At 34.2% G+C, this 19,082-nt stretch overlaps 4 protein-coding genes across 4 annotated transcripts; 1 reads left to right on the top strand and 3 right to left on the bottom strand.

Moving 5' to 3' along the window:
* Positions 1–243: 243 nt before the first annotated feature.
* Positions 244–675, bottom strand: LOC120264694. Its single transcript, XM_039272516.1, has one exon. It carries the CDS (start codon positions 673–675, stop codon positions 244–246), a length of 432 nt encoding a protein of 143 aa, XP_039128450.1.
* A 59-nt stretch (positions 676–734) lies between these two features.
* LOC120264695 (putative UPF0481 protein At3g02645) lies at positions 735–1,671 on the bottom strand. Its single transcript, XM_039272517.1, has 4 exons — positions 1,618–1,671; positions 1,423–1,564; positions 921–1,354; positions 735–839 (listed from the first exon to the last, which is right to left on the bottom strand). Exons 1-4 carry the CDS (start codon positions 1,669–1,671, stop codon positions 735–737), a joined length of 735 nt encoding a protein of 244 aa, XP_039128451.1.
* A 5,804-nt stretch (positions 1,672–7,475) lies between these two features.
* LOC120265568 (aldehyde dehydrogenase 22A1) lies at positions 7,476–13,341 on the bottom strand. Its single transcript, XM_039273507.1, has 14 exons — positions 13,173–13,341; positions 13,041–13,084; positions 12,850–12,951; positions 11,956–12,083; positions 11,543–11,665; positions 10,510–10,663; positions 10,243–10,346; positions 10,051–10,129; positions 9,658–9,753; positions 9,408–9,545; positions 8,720–8,935; positions 8,449–8,640; positions 7,914–8,057; positions 7,476–7,824 (listed from the first exon to the last, which is right to left on the bottom strand). The coding sequence occupies exons 1-14, from the start codon at positions 13,282–13,284 to the stop codon at positions 7,672–7,674; spliced, it is 1,785 nt and encodes a 594-aa protein (XP_039129441.1). The 5' UTR covers positions 13,285–13,341; the 3' UTR covers positions 7,476–7,671.
* Positions 13,342–14,660: 1,319 nt separating this feature from the next.
* On the top strand, positions 14,661–15,089 carry LOC120264696. The gene has a single exon (XM_039272518.1). It carries the CDS (start codon positions 14,661–14,663, stop codon positions 15,087–15,089), a length of 429 nt encoding a protein of 142 aa, XP_039128452.1.
* Positions 15,090–19,082: the final 3,993 nt, after the last annotated feature.

The raw sequence follows: 19,082 nt of genomic DNA on the forward strand, positions 1-19,082 counted from the left end.
TAAAGGTTGAAAAAAAAAATCATTTGGTAAATTTATCATATATCCATTAATTCTCCCTTCCAATTGGGCTTGTAGTTAAACAATATAATGATAGGATAATTAATTAGTAGCAATTCTTTCCAACAAAAATCATAGAGAACTTAAACTAATACCATTACTTCTTGGGATTAGTACATCCATGAAAATATAAGAAGGATAAGAAGCAAATCTTTCCAACAGAAATTACAAACAGCAAAAAAAGGTTCAGTTGGGAGGGTGAACATATGATAGTAGAACAGAAAATAAAGTCTGAATAATCTTCAAACTAAGGAGCATGAATGTTGCTATGAAAAAGTTTATTGCCCAGGGATTACTAAAATAATCCCTGACCAAAGTTGCTCTCCATCTGTGCTGATCAGATAAGCAGAATTTAGTTAAGTCCTTGAACACTTCTTCCAGCTTTTCATAGTTGATGAACTGCTTTTCATAGTTCAAGTTACAGCACAGTCCATTGAAGAACACAACCACATCCTTGTGACTGCCTTGATAACCCTCAATAATGTGGTTGTCCTGGAGGATAGCTACGTCCATGTGAGTGCTGATGAGCCTGTGCATGAATGCAGCATAACAAGTGATGTAATTTCCTGCACCGGGGCAGCAATGCTCAAAAGCCATCAGGTTGCGAAAGTTGGACATTGTGTGATTGTATAAGCTGATCTGGGGGATCTCCAGGATGCCTTTTTCAAACTTCACATCTAGGAAGCACATTGGATCTTCTCTTTTCCCTGAATATATATTATCCCAGCTTCTTGTAGCTCCGTGGCAGTTGGTATATTGTCAACTGGGAAGAATCTTGATCCCTGAAGACAATAGAGGATTAATGAAAGAAAGTCAAGAAATACATCAGAGATACATCTTTTAAGCAAGAAACTAAAGCATGCCTTTTGCTTAGGACTGGGAGTGAGATTCATGTGGAATAGATGAAGAAGATGGTGTATTTCAACATCATCAGGAAACATTTGTAAGGTGCTCATGCTTAGACTTGTGGTGGTGCAAATGAGAGCTAGATTGGGCAAAGTAATCAGTGGAGGCTCATTCTTGTCCTTTGTAGAGATCCCTGGGATGATGGTGCAGTCAAACAACTCCTGAAGGATAAAGAATGGGATTTGGTTCTCCAACAAGAGCAAATCATTAAAAATCAGAGGTAATTTCCACATCTCATCAAATATTACTTCATTTTCTTCTTTCAAAGCTAACTTGATGAAAAGCTCAAGGATGAAGCAGCCATCCAGCACCAAGGTTTCAGCCAAGTCATCTGATTCAAGTCCAAACTTCTCTGAATACATTTTCCGCACTTGAGGCTCAGAAGCACGGGCTATTTTGAGCCACTTTTGCAGCTTATTATCTTGGTGACGATTGATGAGGCTAAGAAGGAACAGCCACTTGTATCCTCCATTGGCAATAGTTGAGTTTTCTTGCTATGGTAGGGACCAATGGAGATGACCTTTGGGTCATAAGAGCCTCCATCAACTTCTCGGATTGATGGAATTACATATTTTGTGTATGGTGCAGGTTTGCTCTTTCTCTAATGATTTGAGCTCAAATGACTTGAGCTTCGATCTTCTCCATGTGTGTAACCACATCATCAACCTCTACTTCTTCTATTTTGTCTGGTGCTCCAACTTCTGCCATCTCTCTCTGTTTATGTCACTGTGTGTGATATTGAACTGCATGAGTAGAGTGTCATGGTATATAGGCGTTGAACATGCTATATTACAGTCTTGTGACCACTGGCTTGGAACCGGAGGTATTTAATTTGCTCTTGTAGAAAGGTTTTGGAAAAGTGTTTGTGGATAGGTGCAAATATCTAGAAGAGAATACATTAAATGTTTGGTTAAGTTAATGATGATGATTCAAATCTTTTGAGAAAAATCTGCATGGCTGCATAACCTGCATTTCTATCAGTTCTCCACTCTTGCCATGCATTAAAGAACCTTTTCCATTAACATGTTCTTTTATTTTTATTTATATTTCCCATACTTGTCCTTGTTTCTTTGCATGTATTTGGCTTCCATAAAAATATTTTGACGCATTGGGAAGGGAGGCCATTCATGTGCAGATATTAGTCTTTTCTTTTTTTTAATAAATATATATATATATATATATGAATGAATCATATTGCTATCAACGGTCTAATACTGTTAAATAAACAATGTTAATGTTGTTATGAATAGTAGCACAGTGAAAAATGTGATACACATTATTTTAATCTTAACTGTTCAATTTTGTGCATAGTATTTGAAAAAATCTAAACTGTTCAATTTTATTTCCACTACACCTACAACAACCAAATTATAAACCAAACTAAAACTAATGAACTCAATTAACCCATGATATGTCTCACTACAGCATTATGTTTGCTACTGTGCTCAACTGCGGACGTTCTACGAACGTCCACAGTTGATCTTTTCTCTGTTTATATATTTGTTGCTCATTAGTAAAAGTGGAAAATTTGTTTGGCTTGTATTACTGTGTCTTAGCATAAATCTCGCAAGTATTTATGCTTAACTTTTGGGTATAGACCGCTGCCAGCTTTTTTCCAAATGGTTTTTTACTGATGCAACAGGTTGCAAGAAACTGAAATTTGGGCTTTTGTTACAAAGATTTTCATATATATAGCTAAAATTATAAGTTTTGTTTTTAATGTCCATTCTCAATGTTAAGTCAATCCTGGAGTTAGAAGTGTTTGTCTCCAAGAGGATACCTAATGAGTAACTTAATAGTAAAACAACCATCAACTAAATGCATCATAATATCCAATTTAGTCCATTTATTATTGTCAGTCTGTCTCTTTAGTCCCTCTATTATAATTTGTTCTCTGTCAATCTCTCTATTAATAAACAACCATCAACTAAAAAAATCGTAATGAAATCATCATTATCAGCCGAAAACTTCCCTGAATACATTTTTCGAGCTCCATCTATTCCGGTTGGATGAAGAGAACCTTTTCAAAACCGTAAAATAATTTTAATAGACAATAATCTTCATATCTCAAGAACCCAACATTGGTTAGCTCATTGAAGTGGATAGTCACCCTTTCTAGATTATTAGGATTGCTTTCAATATTCCCGTGGTCTTAAAGGATAGTAACATCCTTAGGTGTGATTGACTTTATCCATAAAAGTAGCATAACTGCTATAGTGACTTCCAAACATGGGCAACATTGCTCATAAGCTAGCAGATTATGAAACATTATAAGTGTCACAACTCCTACATCTCCAATGGTAATATGAAGAATTTCCATGATGTCATTTTCAAACTTCACATCAAAGAAGCACATGTTTTTTGGATTCATTTTCCTCTGCTTGAATTTTATCCCTGCTTCTCAGAGGACTGTTGGGCTAGGTATAGTTCTTTGGGTACTGGAACCAACATCCTCACCAAATTAAATAGACTCATGATTCCTCCTACAAAAACAACTTAGAAAATTAGACAATAGTAAGACAAAGAAATCAATGATGGTTAGCCACAACTTGCTCATAAATTGCTAGGAAAACTAATGCGTGAGAAAGGCTAAGGTTCAGCCAACTACTGATTCGACATGAGAGAAATCTTCAATAAATGAAACAAGTGTTGTATATCAACGTTACTTATTGACTCGGGCATTTTGTCAAGACTCCCACCGGTGATAAAACTTAAATTTAGTTCATCTATTATAGTTAGTCTATCTCTTTAGTTGCTCTATTATAATTTGTTCCCTGTCAATCCCTCTATTAATAAACAACCATCAACTAAATCCATCGTAATAAAATCATCATTTTCAAGCGAAAACTTTCCCGAATATATTTTTGGAGCTTCATCGATTCCGGTTGGTTGAAGAGAACCTTTTCAAAACCGTAAATAATTTTAACAGATAATAATCTTCATACCTCAAGAACCCAACCTTAGTTAGCTCATTGAAGAGGATAGCCACCCTTTCTGGATTACTAGGATTGCTTCCAATGATCCCGTGATCTTGAAGGATAGTAACATCTTTAGTTCTTGGGGCCTTAAAACCAGCATCCTCACCAAATAGAATAGACTCATGATTTCTCCTAAAAAACAACTTAGACAAAGAAACCAATGATGATTAGCCACAACTTGCTCATAAATTGCCAAAAGAACATAATGCGTAAGAGAGGCCGAGGTTTAGCCAACTCTTGATTCGGCACGAGAGAAATCTATAATAAATGAAGCAAGTGTTATATATCAACATTACTTACTGACTTGGGCATTTTGTCAAGTCTCCCACCAATGATAAAACTTAAAGCAAGCACTATTAAAGTAATGAGGGGCTGGTTGCTGTCTTCGAAATGAAACAAGTGATTAATTGAGGAGTCAAACAAAGCTTGTAAGACAAAAAAAGGTATATGATTTTCAAGTAATATAATATCTCTACGTAAAAGAGATGTCTTCCAATTCATATCCTGGTGTTGGAAGTGTTTGTCTCCAAGAGGATACCTGATGAGTAACTCAATAATAAAACAACAATCAACTAAAAGTATCATAATACCCAATTTAGTCAGTCTGTCCCTTTACTCCCTCTATTATAATTTGTCCAATGTTAATTCTCCTATTAATAAAACAATTATCAACTAAAAGCATTATAATAAAATCATTATTATCAAGCAAAAACTTCCCTAAATAAATTTTCCACTCTCGAGGAGCCTGAGGGAGGACGACATCCACCAACTTGTCCAATGAGATCTCTGGCATACGGTCGAGGAGTCCTTGCATGTAGAACCATTTAATAGTCTCCATTGGAAGCAACTGTTCCTTATTGTGGTGGAAGGGGCCGATGGGAATGATTTCGGGGTCAAAATCATTTGCAGTTACTCGGCGTATGAATGGAATGATTTGATAAATTGTGCATGACTCTTCATAATATGGGGTTTTGGGGACAAGGCTAAGTTTTCATTGTATTGAATCTACAAGTGGATCCATATCTATCTTTATCTCGTTTGCCATTTTGTCTTTTTTTTTCCTATATTTTTCTGTTCTTCTTGTTGAGAGAAAATGAAATCTTTGCTTTCTTCTTGTCAAGAGAAAATGAAATATTTAGATTGGCATTCTTGTTGGTGGAGGCTCGTCTTGTAACATTAGCATCCCATTTTTTTTTTTCCATAGAATAGGCATGACATTGATTTAGGAAACTGGTTGGGAAAAGAGGACCAAAATTGAAATTTTCAATATGTGAATAAAAAAAATTGACTATTATCTCTGACTTTATCATGGTAAATTAGGTAACAGAGAGGAAGGTGGAACCCTAGATAACACCAGAAAAGTCCGTCGTTTATTAATTATTTCTTGGTTAAGAAGTAACAAGCTTGAACATTTTTTAATGTTTTGGTTTTTAGATCATAGTGAAAAAGCCCTATACTATTTTAAAATAAGACCAGTTGGGATCATCTTTTGTTTTGCATGTAAGGAGAAATGCATTTGTCTATTCAATAATTAAGATTGGCAAGACCACTCACTTTAAACCGAAATAAGTAGTTTCTAGATTTTTAATGAAATAATAATGTGGCATTCCCACTCATAATATTTATATATTTAAGTTGTATAAAATATATAAAGCACCTTACAATTAAAAGAAGATGCTAACTGTGCCTTGCTTGTATAAGTCACCACCAATGGATCCACCAGAAACAACCTTTAGAATTGACCTTAAGTTAGGATCCATATCTTTATCTCATTCGCAATTTTGTCTTTTTTTTTTTTGTTCTTACAACTTTCTATTCTTCTTGTTGAGAGAAAATGAAATCTTTGATTTCTTCTTGTAGAGAGAAAATAAAATATTTGAATTGGTAACATTAGCATCCCATTTTTTTTCCATAGAATAGACATGACATTGATTTTGTAAACTAGCTCGGAAGAGGACCAAAATTGTAAACTTCAATATGTGAAAAAAAAAATTGACCGTTGTCTCTGACTTTATCATGGTGAATTAGGCAGCAGAGAGGAAGGTGGAACCCTAGAGAACACCAGCAAAGTCCATCCTCTATTAATTGTTTCTTGGTTAAGAAGTAACTTGCTGGAGCATTTTTTACTGTTTTGGTTTTTAGATCATAGTGAAAAAAACCCTATAATATTTAAAATAAGACCAATTGGAATCATCTTTTACTTTGCATGTACGAAGAAATGCATTTGTCTATTCAATAATTAAGATTGACGAGACCACTTACACTAAGCCGCTTATATGTTTTTAAAAACAACAAAATAAGTAGTTTTTTTAGATTTTTAACGAAATAATAATGTGATATTGCCACGCATAATATTTATATATTTAAGTTATATAAAATATATAAAGCACCTTCCAATCAAAAGAAGGTGCTGACTGTGCCTTGCTTGTATAAGTCACCACCAATGGATCCACCAGAAACAATCTTTAGAACTGACCTTGAGTTATAATTAAAATATAATATTTTAATTTACATTGTAACTTCACTTATGGCTAGCCGTTTGGTTAGCTGTAAGTAGATGTAATATGACTGATTTTACATGTAAAATGTTATTTGGTTTGGTGTAAAATAAGTTTTATATGTAAGTTAAAAATGCAATAAAGTAAGTGGTATCCACTCACCATCAAATTCATCTAATATTTTATTATAAAAATATTTAATAAAGTAACTAGATATTTGTAACACTGATAACCATTAACTTAATTTTTTAAATTACCATTTTAACCTACGATTATCACATAATAACATGGGATTGAAGGGTAAAAATAAAAATAAATAAAATTTTTTATGAAAATTTTATAAAAACTTTTAAATTATTGGTCATAGAAAAAATAATCAATTATTTTCATTGATCACTTATCTCATCTATTCATCATTTACTTATCTAGTCTATTCATCATTTTATCAAGGATATTGTTTTTTTCATTAATCACTTATCCGGTCTATTCATCGTTTCATCTAGGGTATTACTTTATTGGCTTTGAAATGCCAATCTATTCTATTGCTTAATTAATATAGACACTTTATTAACTTAATTAATTGTTTCAGTTTAAATTAATTTTAAAATTAAATTAAATTAAATATTGTTTAAATTAGTAATAATTCCTGTGTTTGTGACTGGGGTTTTCGGCGAAGTAACCCCTTGTAACCCCGGTTAGTAACTAATAGGCCGTTGGTAAACCAAGGATCGTTTGATATTGGCATCATGTCTGAAATTTCCTTTTTGTTTAAGGTACTGTTAATATTGCTTCTTATTTTATATAAAAAAAACTATTAAAATATGATTTTAAATTTTCATTATGATTTATTAATAATACCCGCACCAAATGTTACTTTATTAAATTTTAGGTTTCGCAAAAGCTTATGAAATTTTTGAATATAAGTATCTCAAATAATTTTATTCATAAATTATATAAAAATTTATTTTTTTAAGGTAAAAAGAAAAAAAAAAACATTATCCCCACAAGGAAAAGAAACAAGAACACAGCAACAAAGAAAGACATTCTCCAGAGAGAGAAAGTGACTCAATATAGAAAGGATTTCCAGGGTATATCATAGATAGCAGAGAACTTGCAGAAAAAACAAGTCACCGCCAAAAAGACGATCAAAATCTGTACCGTATCAGATTAGAGGATTACATAATTACCGTCATCGTTTCAATTCCAATGCTAATCAAGTTTCTGCTTGTTCATTACCTTCTTTTGGAGGAGGCCGGGGCTGAATTCGGCTCAGACAGTATCTTAAGGACATTGATCAGGGCCCTCAATCTATCCCACACATTCATACCATAAAGAGCTTCAACAAGTGATTCCTGGAATTCAAAGCCATTCTCTGGAACAGGGTACTGCCCAACGGAAATAAGCGAATTAAAATGTGCAGCATATAATAAAGAGAATATGTGGAATCATAGAATTGAGGATTTGGCAGACAGACCTGGATGGGTTTTGGAATCACAGTTTTAATGTAAGGCCACCATCTATCGACAACAACGGATTTCACAAGGCAGCAAGCTCGCAATCCTTCCACTCCAGCAAACCTTCCAAATCCACTGTGCTTTACGCCTCCAAATGGTAAGGACTGCATTATAGGTAGGAAAGAATAAAAGGATAATTTATGACATGAGTTGTTGCTTTGCTATTATGTGAGCCAAACATCAACACTTGCAAGAACAGACACAGGAAACTACATAAGATAACACAGTTACATTATCTGGTAGGAAATGACTACCACATGGAATCTACTGTATGAAGGAAATTTCCATATTAAAAAACCCCCCATAATCTATTGTATCAAAGCAACCAACATAAACTCCTGTGAAAGGATAATAAATTCCTTGCAAGTAGCAATTCAAGTGAAGATTTGAAGGGTGATTTATTTAGCAAGATATATGCATATATAAACAATTATGAGAGAAGTGTCATTTGGCCTATGAAATGAAACTGACTTTAATCAATAGACATTAGATTACCTGGCACATGTAAGTTGATGCAAAATCATTGATCGCTGCAACTCCACAATGCACCTGGGAAGCTATATTAATAGCACGCTTTTGATTGCCAGAAAACACAGCACACCCAAGACCATAATTTGAATCATTTGCAAGTTCAACAACTTCTTCATCAGAACTGAATTTCATGATTGGAATGATTGGTCCGAAAGCCTTCCAAAAAAAAAACCATCAGAGTCTGATTTAAACTGATGAATTTATCAAAGAAATCAAAGGAAAGGTATGGGAGTACCTCTTCTTGCATCAGTTTCATTGTATGATTTACATTCACTATAATTGTTGGAGGAAAGAACTGATCAACTGCGTCTTCTCCCAGATTGCCAAAGCTTCCTCTACCAGCGATCTCAGCGCCTTTCTCCAAGGCATCATTTACAAGATTCTGAAGCTTATCAGCATGTTCTTGCATACAAATGGCGCCCATGTCATACCTACCTGCTAGTGGGGGGCCCTACATGCAAGATGGCGAGATATAAATCTACTGGTACTCATTTGCAAATGCCCTTGTGGAATAATAACCTAGACAGCAGTTTAACTTGAAGCTAAAATTTGCATGTTAGCAGGGTAGTAATAAATATTTATGCAAAACGATAGTCAGCTAAAAGCTAGTCATTTTTACTGCCTCAGATGTACGGATCAAATTATGAAAAATAAAACATACGAGGGGGAGACCAAACAGTCCTAAAAGCTAGACAGCATCCTAACTTTCAAACAAACCTAAGCAAGAACAATTAGGAGAGAATTTTATGATCAATGGGTAAATCTAAAGAAAATTCAGTAAAGAGGTCCCGTGAAGTTTTCATTTCTGATTGTGCTTTGTCATGGTAAATTATCATCAACAATATCACATATATATATGATTTATCCTTTTGGTTTTAAAGTTCTATAACAACGAAAACTTAAAATGGATTAAAATTGCTTACAACTGATATTGATTTGAAGAGTTTGACAATTTGGGTAACAAAGGTAGGATAAATGTCCCGGTGAACATAAAATCGCTCAGCACCAGCACAGTTTTGTCCACTAGATTGTAAAGCACCTCTGATTGCAATTTGCACCACCTGTAAAAGAAGATCATGATTGCCATAAAATTGATCAGCTAGCATGATCATATGCTTCAAAAAGTATTAGAATGATAACCTAAAGAGCTTATACAGATAAAAGAATACATACATGATTCACATCAACATCCTCACACACAATAAATGCATCTTTTCCACCAAGCTCAAGGGTCACCGGTATTAAGGTCTCTGAAGCCTTTTCCATGATCTGCAATATAAGGTTGTGAAATGACACAAGTAATTTTCCCATCATCAAATGAGCCAAAAGTAAAATATTCCACCATCATCCTTCCTAATAGAGGAAGAATACACCCTCTCTTTCAAACTTCAATTTCAAAATTTTTCCTCGCTAAAGAGTCACTACATGTAAATAGTCACATGTAAGGGGGAAAAAAGGTGTCCACATCAAAATCATGATTGTGGTCATAGCTCAAACAAGTTCCACATATGAAGATAAACATAGTGATCAATTAAGATGGAAAAAATCAACAAAAAGAGCCAATACCATCCTTCCCACACCAGGTGATCCAACAAAAATAATTTTGTCCACCGATGAGACAAGAGCTTGCCCAGTCTCTGCAAAACTGTCAATAAAGCACATAAGTACAAACAATAATGAGTATAGTGAACATTTAAGGTAACACAAGATAATAGCTGTGCAAAACAAATTCATGCAATTGGTTTCAAAGTCGCTTACCCTGTTATCACATGTACCAGATTATAAGGAGCTCCGACAGCAGCAAGAGCAGCCTGAATGATTCGCAGATAAAAACAACCAGACCAACTTGCATGCTCAGAAACCTGAAAATAAACATGAAATCATTCTCCAGTTGATACAAGTTTGCTATAAAAGATAACAAAAATATTTGGAAAACATAAATTGTACAAAGTAACAGTTCACAAGTATTAGTCAAGCAACCTAGGAATATAACAGCAACAGGGATCAGATGCAGTTTGAAGTTACCTTTATCACTGCACCATTTCCTGAGAACACAGCCGCCAACATTGGGTTAAAAATGTTGTGAAATGGATAGTTCCATGACACAATGGCCCCAATCACTCCTAAAGGATGGAATTCTACTCTTGCTCTCTTATGCAACATTGATTTTCCAGTTGATCTGAAACCATAGATGATAAACACAAAATTATAGATCTATTTTTTTCACAATAACCCCCAAGTAAAGCAAGATCCTATGCTTGTAAAACTACAATGATAATCCTGCATCTCATGCAAATAAAATAATGTCCTCATGATGCACAGCAAAATTAGTGGCAAATAGTCATACAAATTCACATGTAAATGCAAATTCTGAGTCAAGTAAGCTGGATGCAGAATGGGATGTCTTTTAAATTTTAGATAAAAAAACAATACTATTTCGGAAGAGCCACATATTTGCCTTTTATCGTATGAGTTATACTTTTTAAAGAAGTGCCAACATGCAGCTCACCTATATCAGATTTTACAATGCAGCCAACCTATTATATGATAGCATGGGGCTCAGAAGTCAAACAAGACAGATTATTTTAAAGTGCCAAAATTTCTTAGCATAATTCATCAATTAGCACAAGTTTGTACAAAGCCATAATTGGCGTCCTATTGTGGAGAAAAATTCAACCATATACAAAGTTCATACAATGTTAATGGTGCTAAAATTTCTTAGCATAATTCATCAATTAGCACAAGTCTGTACAAAGCCATAATTGGCATCCGATTGTGGATAAAAATTTCAACCATATACAAAGTTCATACAATGTTAATGGTGCCAAAATTTCTTAGCATAATTCATCAATTAGCACAAGTCTGTACAAAGCCATAGTTGGCGTCCTATTGTGCAGAAAAATTTCAACCATATACAAAGTTCATACAATGTTAATGATTTGGGCAATCAAGTTATCAAAGAAATTAGCAAAAAAAAAAGGAAAGATAAAAAAAATGTAGGTGTCACATGTTAAAAGGATAATTACCCAAAACTTATTATTATTTCCAAGACTCTGACCTGTATTCAGGCTTCAGCCATTTCTCTCCCTCTGAAATAAGCCATGTGATCTTTTCACAAGTTGTCATTATCTCACCTAAAGAAGCATCTACCATGGTTTTTCCAGTATCTCGAGAAGATATCCTGCACAATATGAACAGTAAATAGATGTGCATCGTGGTAAATTTGTTAACTATCCATTTCTCCCTTCAGGTTGAGCTTGTAGTTAAAGAAAATTATGATAGGTCATATCATCAAACAAACAGTGATTCCCTTGGTATGGTTCACATAAACATGTTATTCTTTAAACTTTTAAGATAAGGATCACTATAAAAGGCATACAAGATATTTCTCTGCTCTTCAAAGGCATTGGTAACACGCAAATGAAAGTTCAAACCCAATAAAATTGCCACTTCATAAGGTGTTGTTCTCACTCGCATATAAGCTCTTGATGTTCAATGATGTACTTCAGTAGGATACGCAAAAATTGTCGCCTTTGACGGAAAGTACTTTTTGCCCATTCCTTTTGTGCCTTCCTTGCTTGTGCTACATGTTCCTTGACCTGATCAAATTAATACAACAAATGATTGTAAGTGAAATCCAGATCTCTGAAAGACATTAAGTAATAGAGTTGGAAAAATGAAACAACACTATAGGAGCAAAGATTACAAACTTTGTGGTCAATGGAAAACACCCAGCACAGAACAATCACTATTGCTTATGCTATGACTGCTATAGGCATGGCGAATTATCAATTTCACCTTCTAATGTCTTTCATCTAATACATGAACTAGAACTTGAACTAGAAGTACAGATGAACCAGTTCTGAACTTAAAGAACTCCTATACATTCTATCGTTAGATATCAAGCAATGTGTATGCCTAACATCAAAATGGCCAATAAAACCAGAATTTCCACCAGTGTCAAAATGCCAAATAAAGTCTAACTCTCATATCCCCATACATCCTCAGCCTCCCTTTTCCCAAAATTGTGCTTGCTTGGGCAAGGGATTAACAGAAGTAAATTTACTCCAAGATACTTTGATCTCCCTCCCCCATTTTTGCCGAAATCCATATTCTTGGATCCCTTCCCCTGTTGCCCAAATGCCACTCAAAATATTTTCCATTGATCCTTCTATTCCAAGTAAAATCAGCTCCAACATTTAAGCAAATGAATTATTCTTTCCAAATGCAGAAGATAGTAATCAATCACAACCATGAAACAAAAACTAGGAAAACCACTCATTTAAGAACTCCCATCAAGAACTAACAAAGAAAAACATGAACCTATGATCTAACACCTGTGAACAAAGATTCACTATCACTAACCTCATCAGGAGTCAGTGCCGGGAAATACCCCAAATACTTCATCGTCGCCGGTTCGTAGCACTGAACCTTATCACTCTGCGCCAGTTTCCCCTTCCTCGGTATCTACATCAAATCAACAGCCAGAAATAACCACATTTCTCAAAACCAAGCAAGAAATCAAGAAAATCAAGCAATCCTTCAGTGTTACTCACATAAATGTAGCTGTTCTCCTTGGTCTGACTTCCATCATCCAGCACTGGCAACAAATCCAAGCTCCTCAACACACAAGAAAATATACCCAAAAAATCAAAGAAAAAAGGAGAATAAAAAGCCAGAAGTAGTACCATCGGAGGCGTCAACCTCAATGGAGGGGACGTTTGGGGGGATGAGCATGAGGAGGAAGCGACAGATGGCGTAGGCGAGGGCAAGCACGATCAATGGCCACCAGAACGCCATTGATGCGAGCTCGGAGGAAAAACCCTTCTAGGGTTTGAAATCACACGAAATGGAACGGAGAGATGTAAATAATAAATATAGAGAAAAACAAATGTTTATTTTTATTATTTATTAAATTCCATCATTTTAACTTGATTTGAAGCTGATGCTTGATAGCTTTTATATTAAGCTATAAACAAATAGGGAAGGAGGGGTTTTTTTTTAATAAATTTAACAAAATGAAGGGTTTTTTGTTTTTAAAAAATTAATTATGTTTCATGGGTATGATAAACTATTAAATTCAAGTATAATTCTTTATTTTGTCTCTCCAATTCACTTTGATTACCTTTTAATTTTTTATTTGAATATTATTACATTTATAGAAATATCAGTCCATTCGCTCATAGATGTTAGTTTTTTCATTTAATATCACTTCTTATTAAAATATTATTAAAGAAAAAAAATAAACAAAATGGACAGTGAGACCATCCGCACATAATCACTATTTACATTTCAAAAATTGTGCCTTCATCATGATTCAAATTATCACTATTTTATGAAGGATTTTAATGAGGACCTAACTACTAATATACTACTTGATGGTTGGTTGGAGGTGACGAGAGTTAGTTATTGAGATAATGGGAGTGTAGAAAGGTCACTGGAGATTGGGAAGAATTCAAATACCATTAGCTAGTATAATTAAATAATTAGTTTTTTATTTTATTATTTTTAATATTTTTTTAATAAATAAAATTTACCGGAAAGAAAAACTAGTGTGTTTGTTGGTGGATTGACATTTCTTAATTGAAATAATATATGTTGATAGTTAAGCTTAAATTTGAAGACTAAATGAGTAATCTAAGGACCAAATAAGGGATTGTATATATTTTTTTTGAAAAAAAAAAGTGGGTAAATTTTTTTTGAAAAAAAAAGTGGATAAATCATATATGATATTTTTTAATTGCTAGATCTAGCAAATATTATATAGCTCTTTCTCTTTATTAAGGGATTGTATCTTAAATTTACAATATTACTAGTGGTTTGACTTGATTTTATGCGCTTTTACATTTCCATGCATTTCTACTTTGCTTCTATTATGCCTTTAACAACATCAATTAACCACTGACTTTATACTTCTGAAATTTTTTTTTTATAAGTGAGAGATATAAGTTTTAATCCAACTATTTTATATCCAAATCCGAAATAATTTTAAGATGCTGCAGTAATTTTAAAATACGAGAAAACAAACAAAAATGAATATTGAGTAAAAAAATAAAATAATCTCAACGAGAGCCAATCAAATTCTGCAAATATGTTTGAAGTGTTGGACCACATTGAATGAAATAAAAAGTATCAATCTCTTCAATTGGCTGGTGTGACAAAATAAGGTTCTCACCATGGACAACCTTGAACGTAGGAGATGCAATCGGCTTCCTACTGCGACGTGTGTCTTGTGTCACTTGGCAATTGAAACTATGGATCATCTCTTTTTTCAGTGCTCATTTGCTAGACATATTTGGGGGTATTTTACTCGCCTGTGCCAGCTTCCGGATGCCCCGAGGGACCGGATTGCTGTTTGGGGCGATTGGCGTGCTGCGGTCAGACCGACATGCCGGTTGACCGGGGATCTTATTGTCAAAGCAATTGTGTGGTCGATTTGGCTTGCTAGGAATGCTTGCATTTTTAATGCTATTACCATGTCTTCTGACGCTATTCTGTACAAAATTGATCACCTGCTCTTATTCTGGTTCTCTTCAGCACCTGAGGGTACTCGGGAGAAGCTTGACTTCGCGACGTCGGCCATTCATCGCAGTCTGGAGTTCTAGATGCACGTGAGGAGGATTCAGGTGGCGACATGCCAGCTGATGGGATCCAGGAGCCATTCACGGGTTAGTTGGTGGGGTGTCCTGATCTCTGGTGGAGGTCTCCTCTGCCGTTTTGGTGCTTGCTGGGGTTGTATGTGGTTGCCACTTCTTGTGGTTTGTTTTGTTTTGGGTGTGTGGGTTTGGTTTTTATCGCTCTTTTCTTCCTCTCGGGTGATGTCTCTTGCTACCGTTTTTTTCTTTTAATTGAAGTGGTTTATCCACCTTTTTCAAAAAAAAAAATAAATAAATAAAAATAAAAAGTATCACGGTTTCAATGGTTGATATGTGTAAAAGGCTTGATTGCTTAAATAAATAATTTCGATTTTAAATTCTTATATATTAAAAAAAAATACATACTAAAAGAAATCTATTTATTTAAGGCAATATTTTTTTAAAAAAAATTAACCAGTTAAAGTCAAAAATAAAAAATAAAAAAACTAGTGTTGTAGATTTTTGTTTGTCTTTCTCAATTACTTGGTATGTTTTTTATTTAAAAAAATATAAAAAAATAACCTACAAAGATTAGTTCAAGTTGCTTACATAAATAATTTTCAATTTAAATTTTTATATGCTTTTAAAAAACCACTGGTCAAAAACTGATAATGATGGATGAAGAAAAAAAACAATAAAAGTAAATTTAAATAAAAATATGATTTGAAATAAATCTTTGGGCAGACAAAAGAAATAATTAAAATGACTTGGGATTCCAAACAGCTTGTCAGACAAACGACCAAGAGAAACAAGATGGTCCATTGATTTTCTCTTCAATCAACATAAAACAGCACAAGGCTACACATCTAGTACTTAGAAATTACAACATCCACATGTGCCGCTGTCACAATATTTCTATTCAAAGCGATTATTATTATTATTATTATTATTATTATTATTATTTGTTAAATCATATTTAAAATCATATATTATTATTTTTATTTTTATTTTTGTCTTTATTCAATAATATTGATCCATATGCCTCATATGTCCGCTCTTAGTTCGCCAGTGACCTATGCCCACCAGAGTCCAACAAAACTTTCACTATGATACAAAAATAAAAATTACAAAAACAAAAAAACCATTTTAGATATAAACCATCTTGAACTGTATACAAAGTTTAAATTGGCTTACCCCCTGTTTGATTCAGAGGGAAAGTGAGGAGGGAACGAGTATGGAGGGTTTGAGAAAATATTGTGTTTGGTTCATGGAGGAGTTTGGAGGAGTATTTTATATTTTTTTTGTTTGGTTGAAAAGAAGAGTGGGGAAGAGAGAGAAAGAGTGTAATGTGTATTTGACTATTTTATCTTTTTACAATAAAATAGGTAATAATATATATATAATAATTAATTGTAGAATAATAATAATAACACAATATATAATATATGAAAAACATTATAAAACATATATATATATATAATACAATAATTAGGGAAAAATATTTTTTTTAAAAAAAATTATGAGGAGACAACATCTTTATTATAATTGACAAATATTGGTTAAAATGTGAACACCTAATAATCATTCAAACATACCCTATTTTTGTCATATTTTTCATAAACTTACCGAGAATGGTGAAAACATACTTGAAAAACATACCCCATTTTTTTCATATTTAATAAAAATGAGAAAGGTAGGGTTTTAATAAGTAGGATATAATGGGAATTATACAAATATGTGAAGGGTATTATTGGTATTTTGCATTATTTAAAAAAATAAAAATAAATAATAAACACCCACTCCCCCAAAAGACCCCAATTTGGGGAGTGGGTTATGAGGGGTGAGGAGAGGTGAGGCACCCCTCCTCACCCCCTCTCATCCCCCTTCACTCCCCCAACCAAACAACCACTCCCTCACCTCTCCCCACTCCCCCAACCAAACAAAGCCAAGGAGCCTCGTTCAAAAACTGGCGATGCAAGTGCCACTAGCGATACGGTTAGTGGCTAAAACATAGATTAATATATATTTTTTTTTAACTTATCACCTTCCTTCTATTCTATTAGGGTGATATGTGTTGTATAGTGTTTTGAACTCTTACTTTTTGTTTCTTCTCTTTACTTGTACTCTATCATCTCGTTTTTCTTTTGTAATTTCTCAGTTTGTACTCGAATTTTATTTGTAAAGTTTATGGTTTATCCACCTCATATATATAAGCCAACTTAAATTTTTTTTAAAAAAAATAGATAAATCACAATGCATCAAAAATAGAGAAAGACCTGACAAAGAGAAATACAAACATGGGAAGGAGAAATAGAACAAAGGACAAAAGCCAAAAAACCAAAAAAACAAACCACAAGTAGTGGTTTACAAACCCAAAAACTTGAAACCACAGACTAGACACCAGACTCAATAAACACAAATGAGACCACAGGAAATGGTAAGACACACGGCAGGGATAAACTACAACAGACCGAGCGACAAAACAAAATGATCCCCAGGGGAAAAGAGATCCCCTAATGGGCGTAACAGGAGAATGCAAGAGGATTAGCAGGTGGATGAGTCATGACCATCGTCAGGGTTGCGCTCGATGCGCTGAGAGGACTCTATGAATTGAATGTAGTTCTAATGGCTGATGAAAATCCTCCAATTTCGGTCTTTTGGAGGTTGGAGCTGCATTGACCCAAAAAAGAAACATATGACAAATTTTCAGGAATAAAGAATACAATTAAAAATGCATGAATTTTTTTTATTCAAATTTGCCAAATGACTCTTCTTTTGTTTCCTCCATTGCTGTTTGCATGAATGGTCGTGTACTTTTTTGTTTCAGTTTTAATGGAAATGGTTTATCTATCTTTTTTTTTAAAAAAATTACCAAATATAGCTCTAGTTAAAAGAGAGCAAGAAAAACAGTGCCTGAGTCCCAACCAACCCAAAGATCCTACCTAGAAGTCGGGGCCCTAGAAAAGCCAATAACATGCATGAAACAATTCAAAATGGATGAGGCAATGCTTCATCTTAAATTGTAGGGTAAACTGCTTGTTTGGTCACTCAAGTTTTTAGGTTTTCCTATTTTGGTCACTTAACTTAAAAAAAAATTTAATTGGGTCATTGACGTTAAAGTTTTCTTCTTATTAAGTCACTCACGCCAACGGTGTTACGATGATGCTGACATGGACTGCCATCTCACCTGCCAGCTGTTACCTATTGTTGACTTGGCAATACCCTAGCCCTCATGCTCCGGATGTGGTGTTCCACGTCAGCATTAGCTTTCCACGTCATTAACTTGGCATGCCACGTCAGCGGTTCATTTGGACATTGTTTCAAGGTAAAATAGGTGATCCAATTGAAATATTTTATATTTCAGTGACCAAAATAGAAAATTCTAGAAAATTGAGTGACCAAACATTATTTGTGCCACATGCGTAACCAAAACCTGCAAATTTTTGGTTACCCATGTGGCACAAATAATGTTTGGTCACTCAACTTTCTAGAATTTCCTATTTTGGTCACTGAAATATAAAATATTTCAATTGAGAATTCTTCTGTTTTAGATTTTTGACTTGCATGACCACAACTTTGAACTTATGAAATCTATATTTTTCCTAATCATACAATTCAGAGAAATTAGGAGTTTGCAGGATCCTTGACATTTACGCCATAAACTTGGACAAAGAAGATGTTCTCAATCTTGTTCCAATCTGCACCACCTCTTTGGCATCTGTCACTTAAAGAGAGGCAATGATCAATGACCAACATGACAAGTGATGCAGGCATCTCCGGCAAAGATTTAACGGCACGGCATTCAGTTATGTATAGCTCTTCCAGACGAGGAATGCTTGCAAGCTCATCAGGCAAGCTTTGGAGATTTGCACAACCTTGTATATGCAGCTTTTTGAGGGATTTAAGGCAATGAAGTCCGTCCTTTATCTCTTCAGGGAAGCTTACAATAATAATGCCCACTATTTGTAGCTCTCTTAATGAGGTGAGTCTTCCAAGCAGCTTCCTGTTAATGAACTCTATTGG

The sequence above is a fragment of the Dioscorea cayenensis genome, chromosome 7, assembly GCF_009730915.1.
Source record: "Dioscorea cayenensis subsp. rotundata cultivar TDr96_F1 chromosome 7, TDr96_F1_v2_PseudoChromosome.rev07_lg8_w22 25.fasta, whole genome shotgun sequence".
NCBI lineage: Eukaryota > Viridiplantae > Streptophyta > Magnoliopsida > Dioscoreales > Dioscoreaceae > Dioscorea > Dioscorea cayenensis.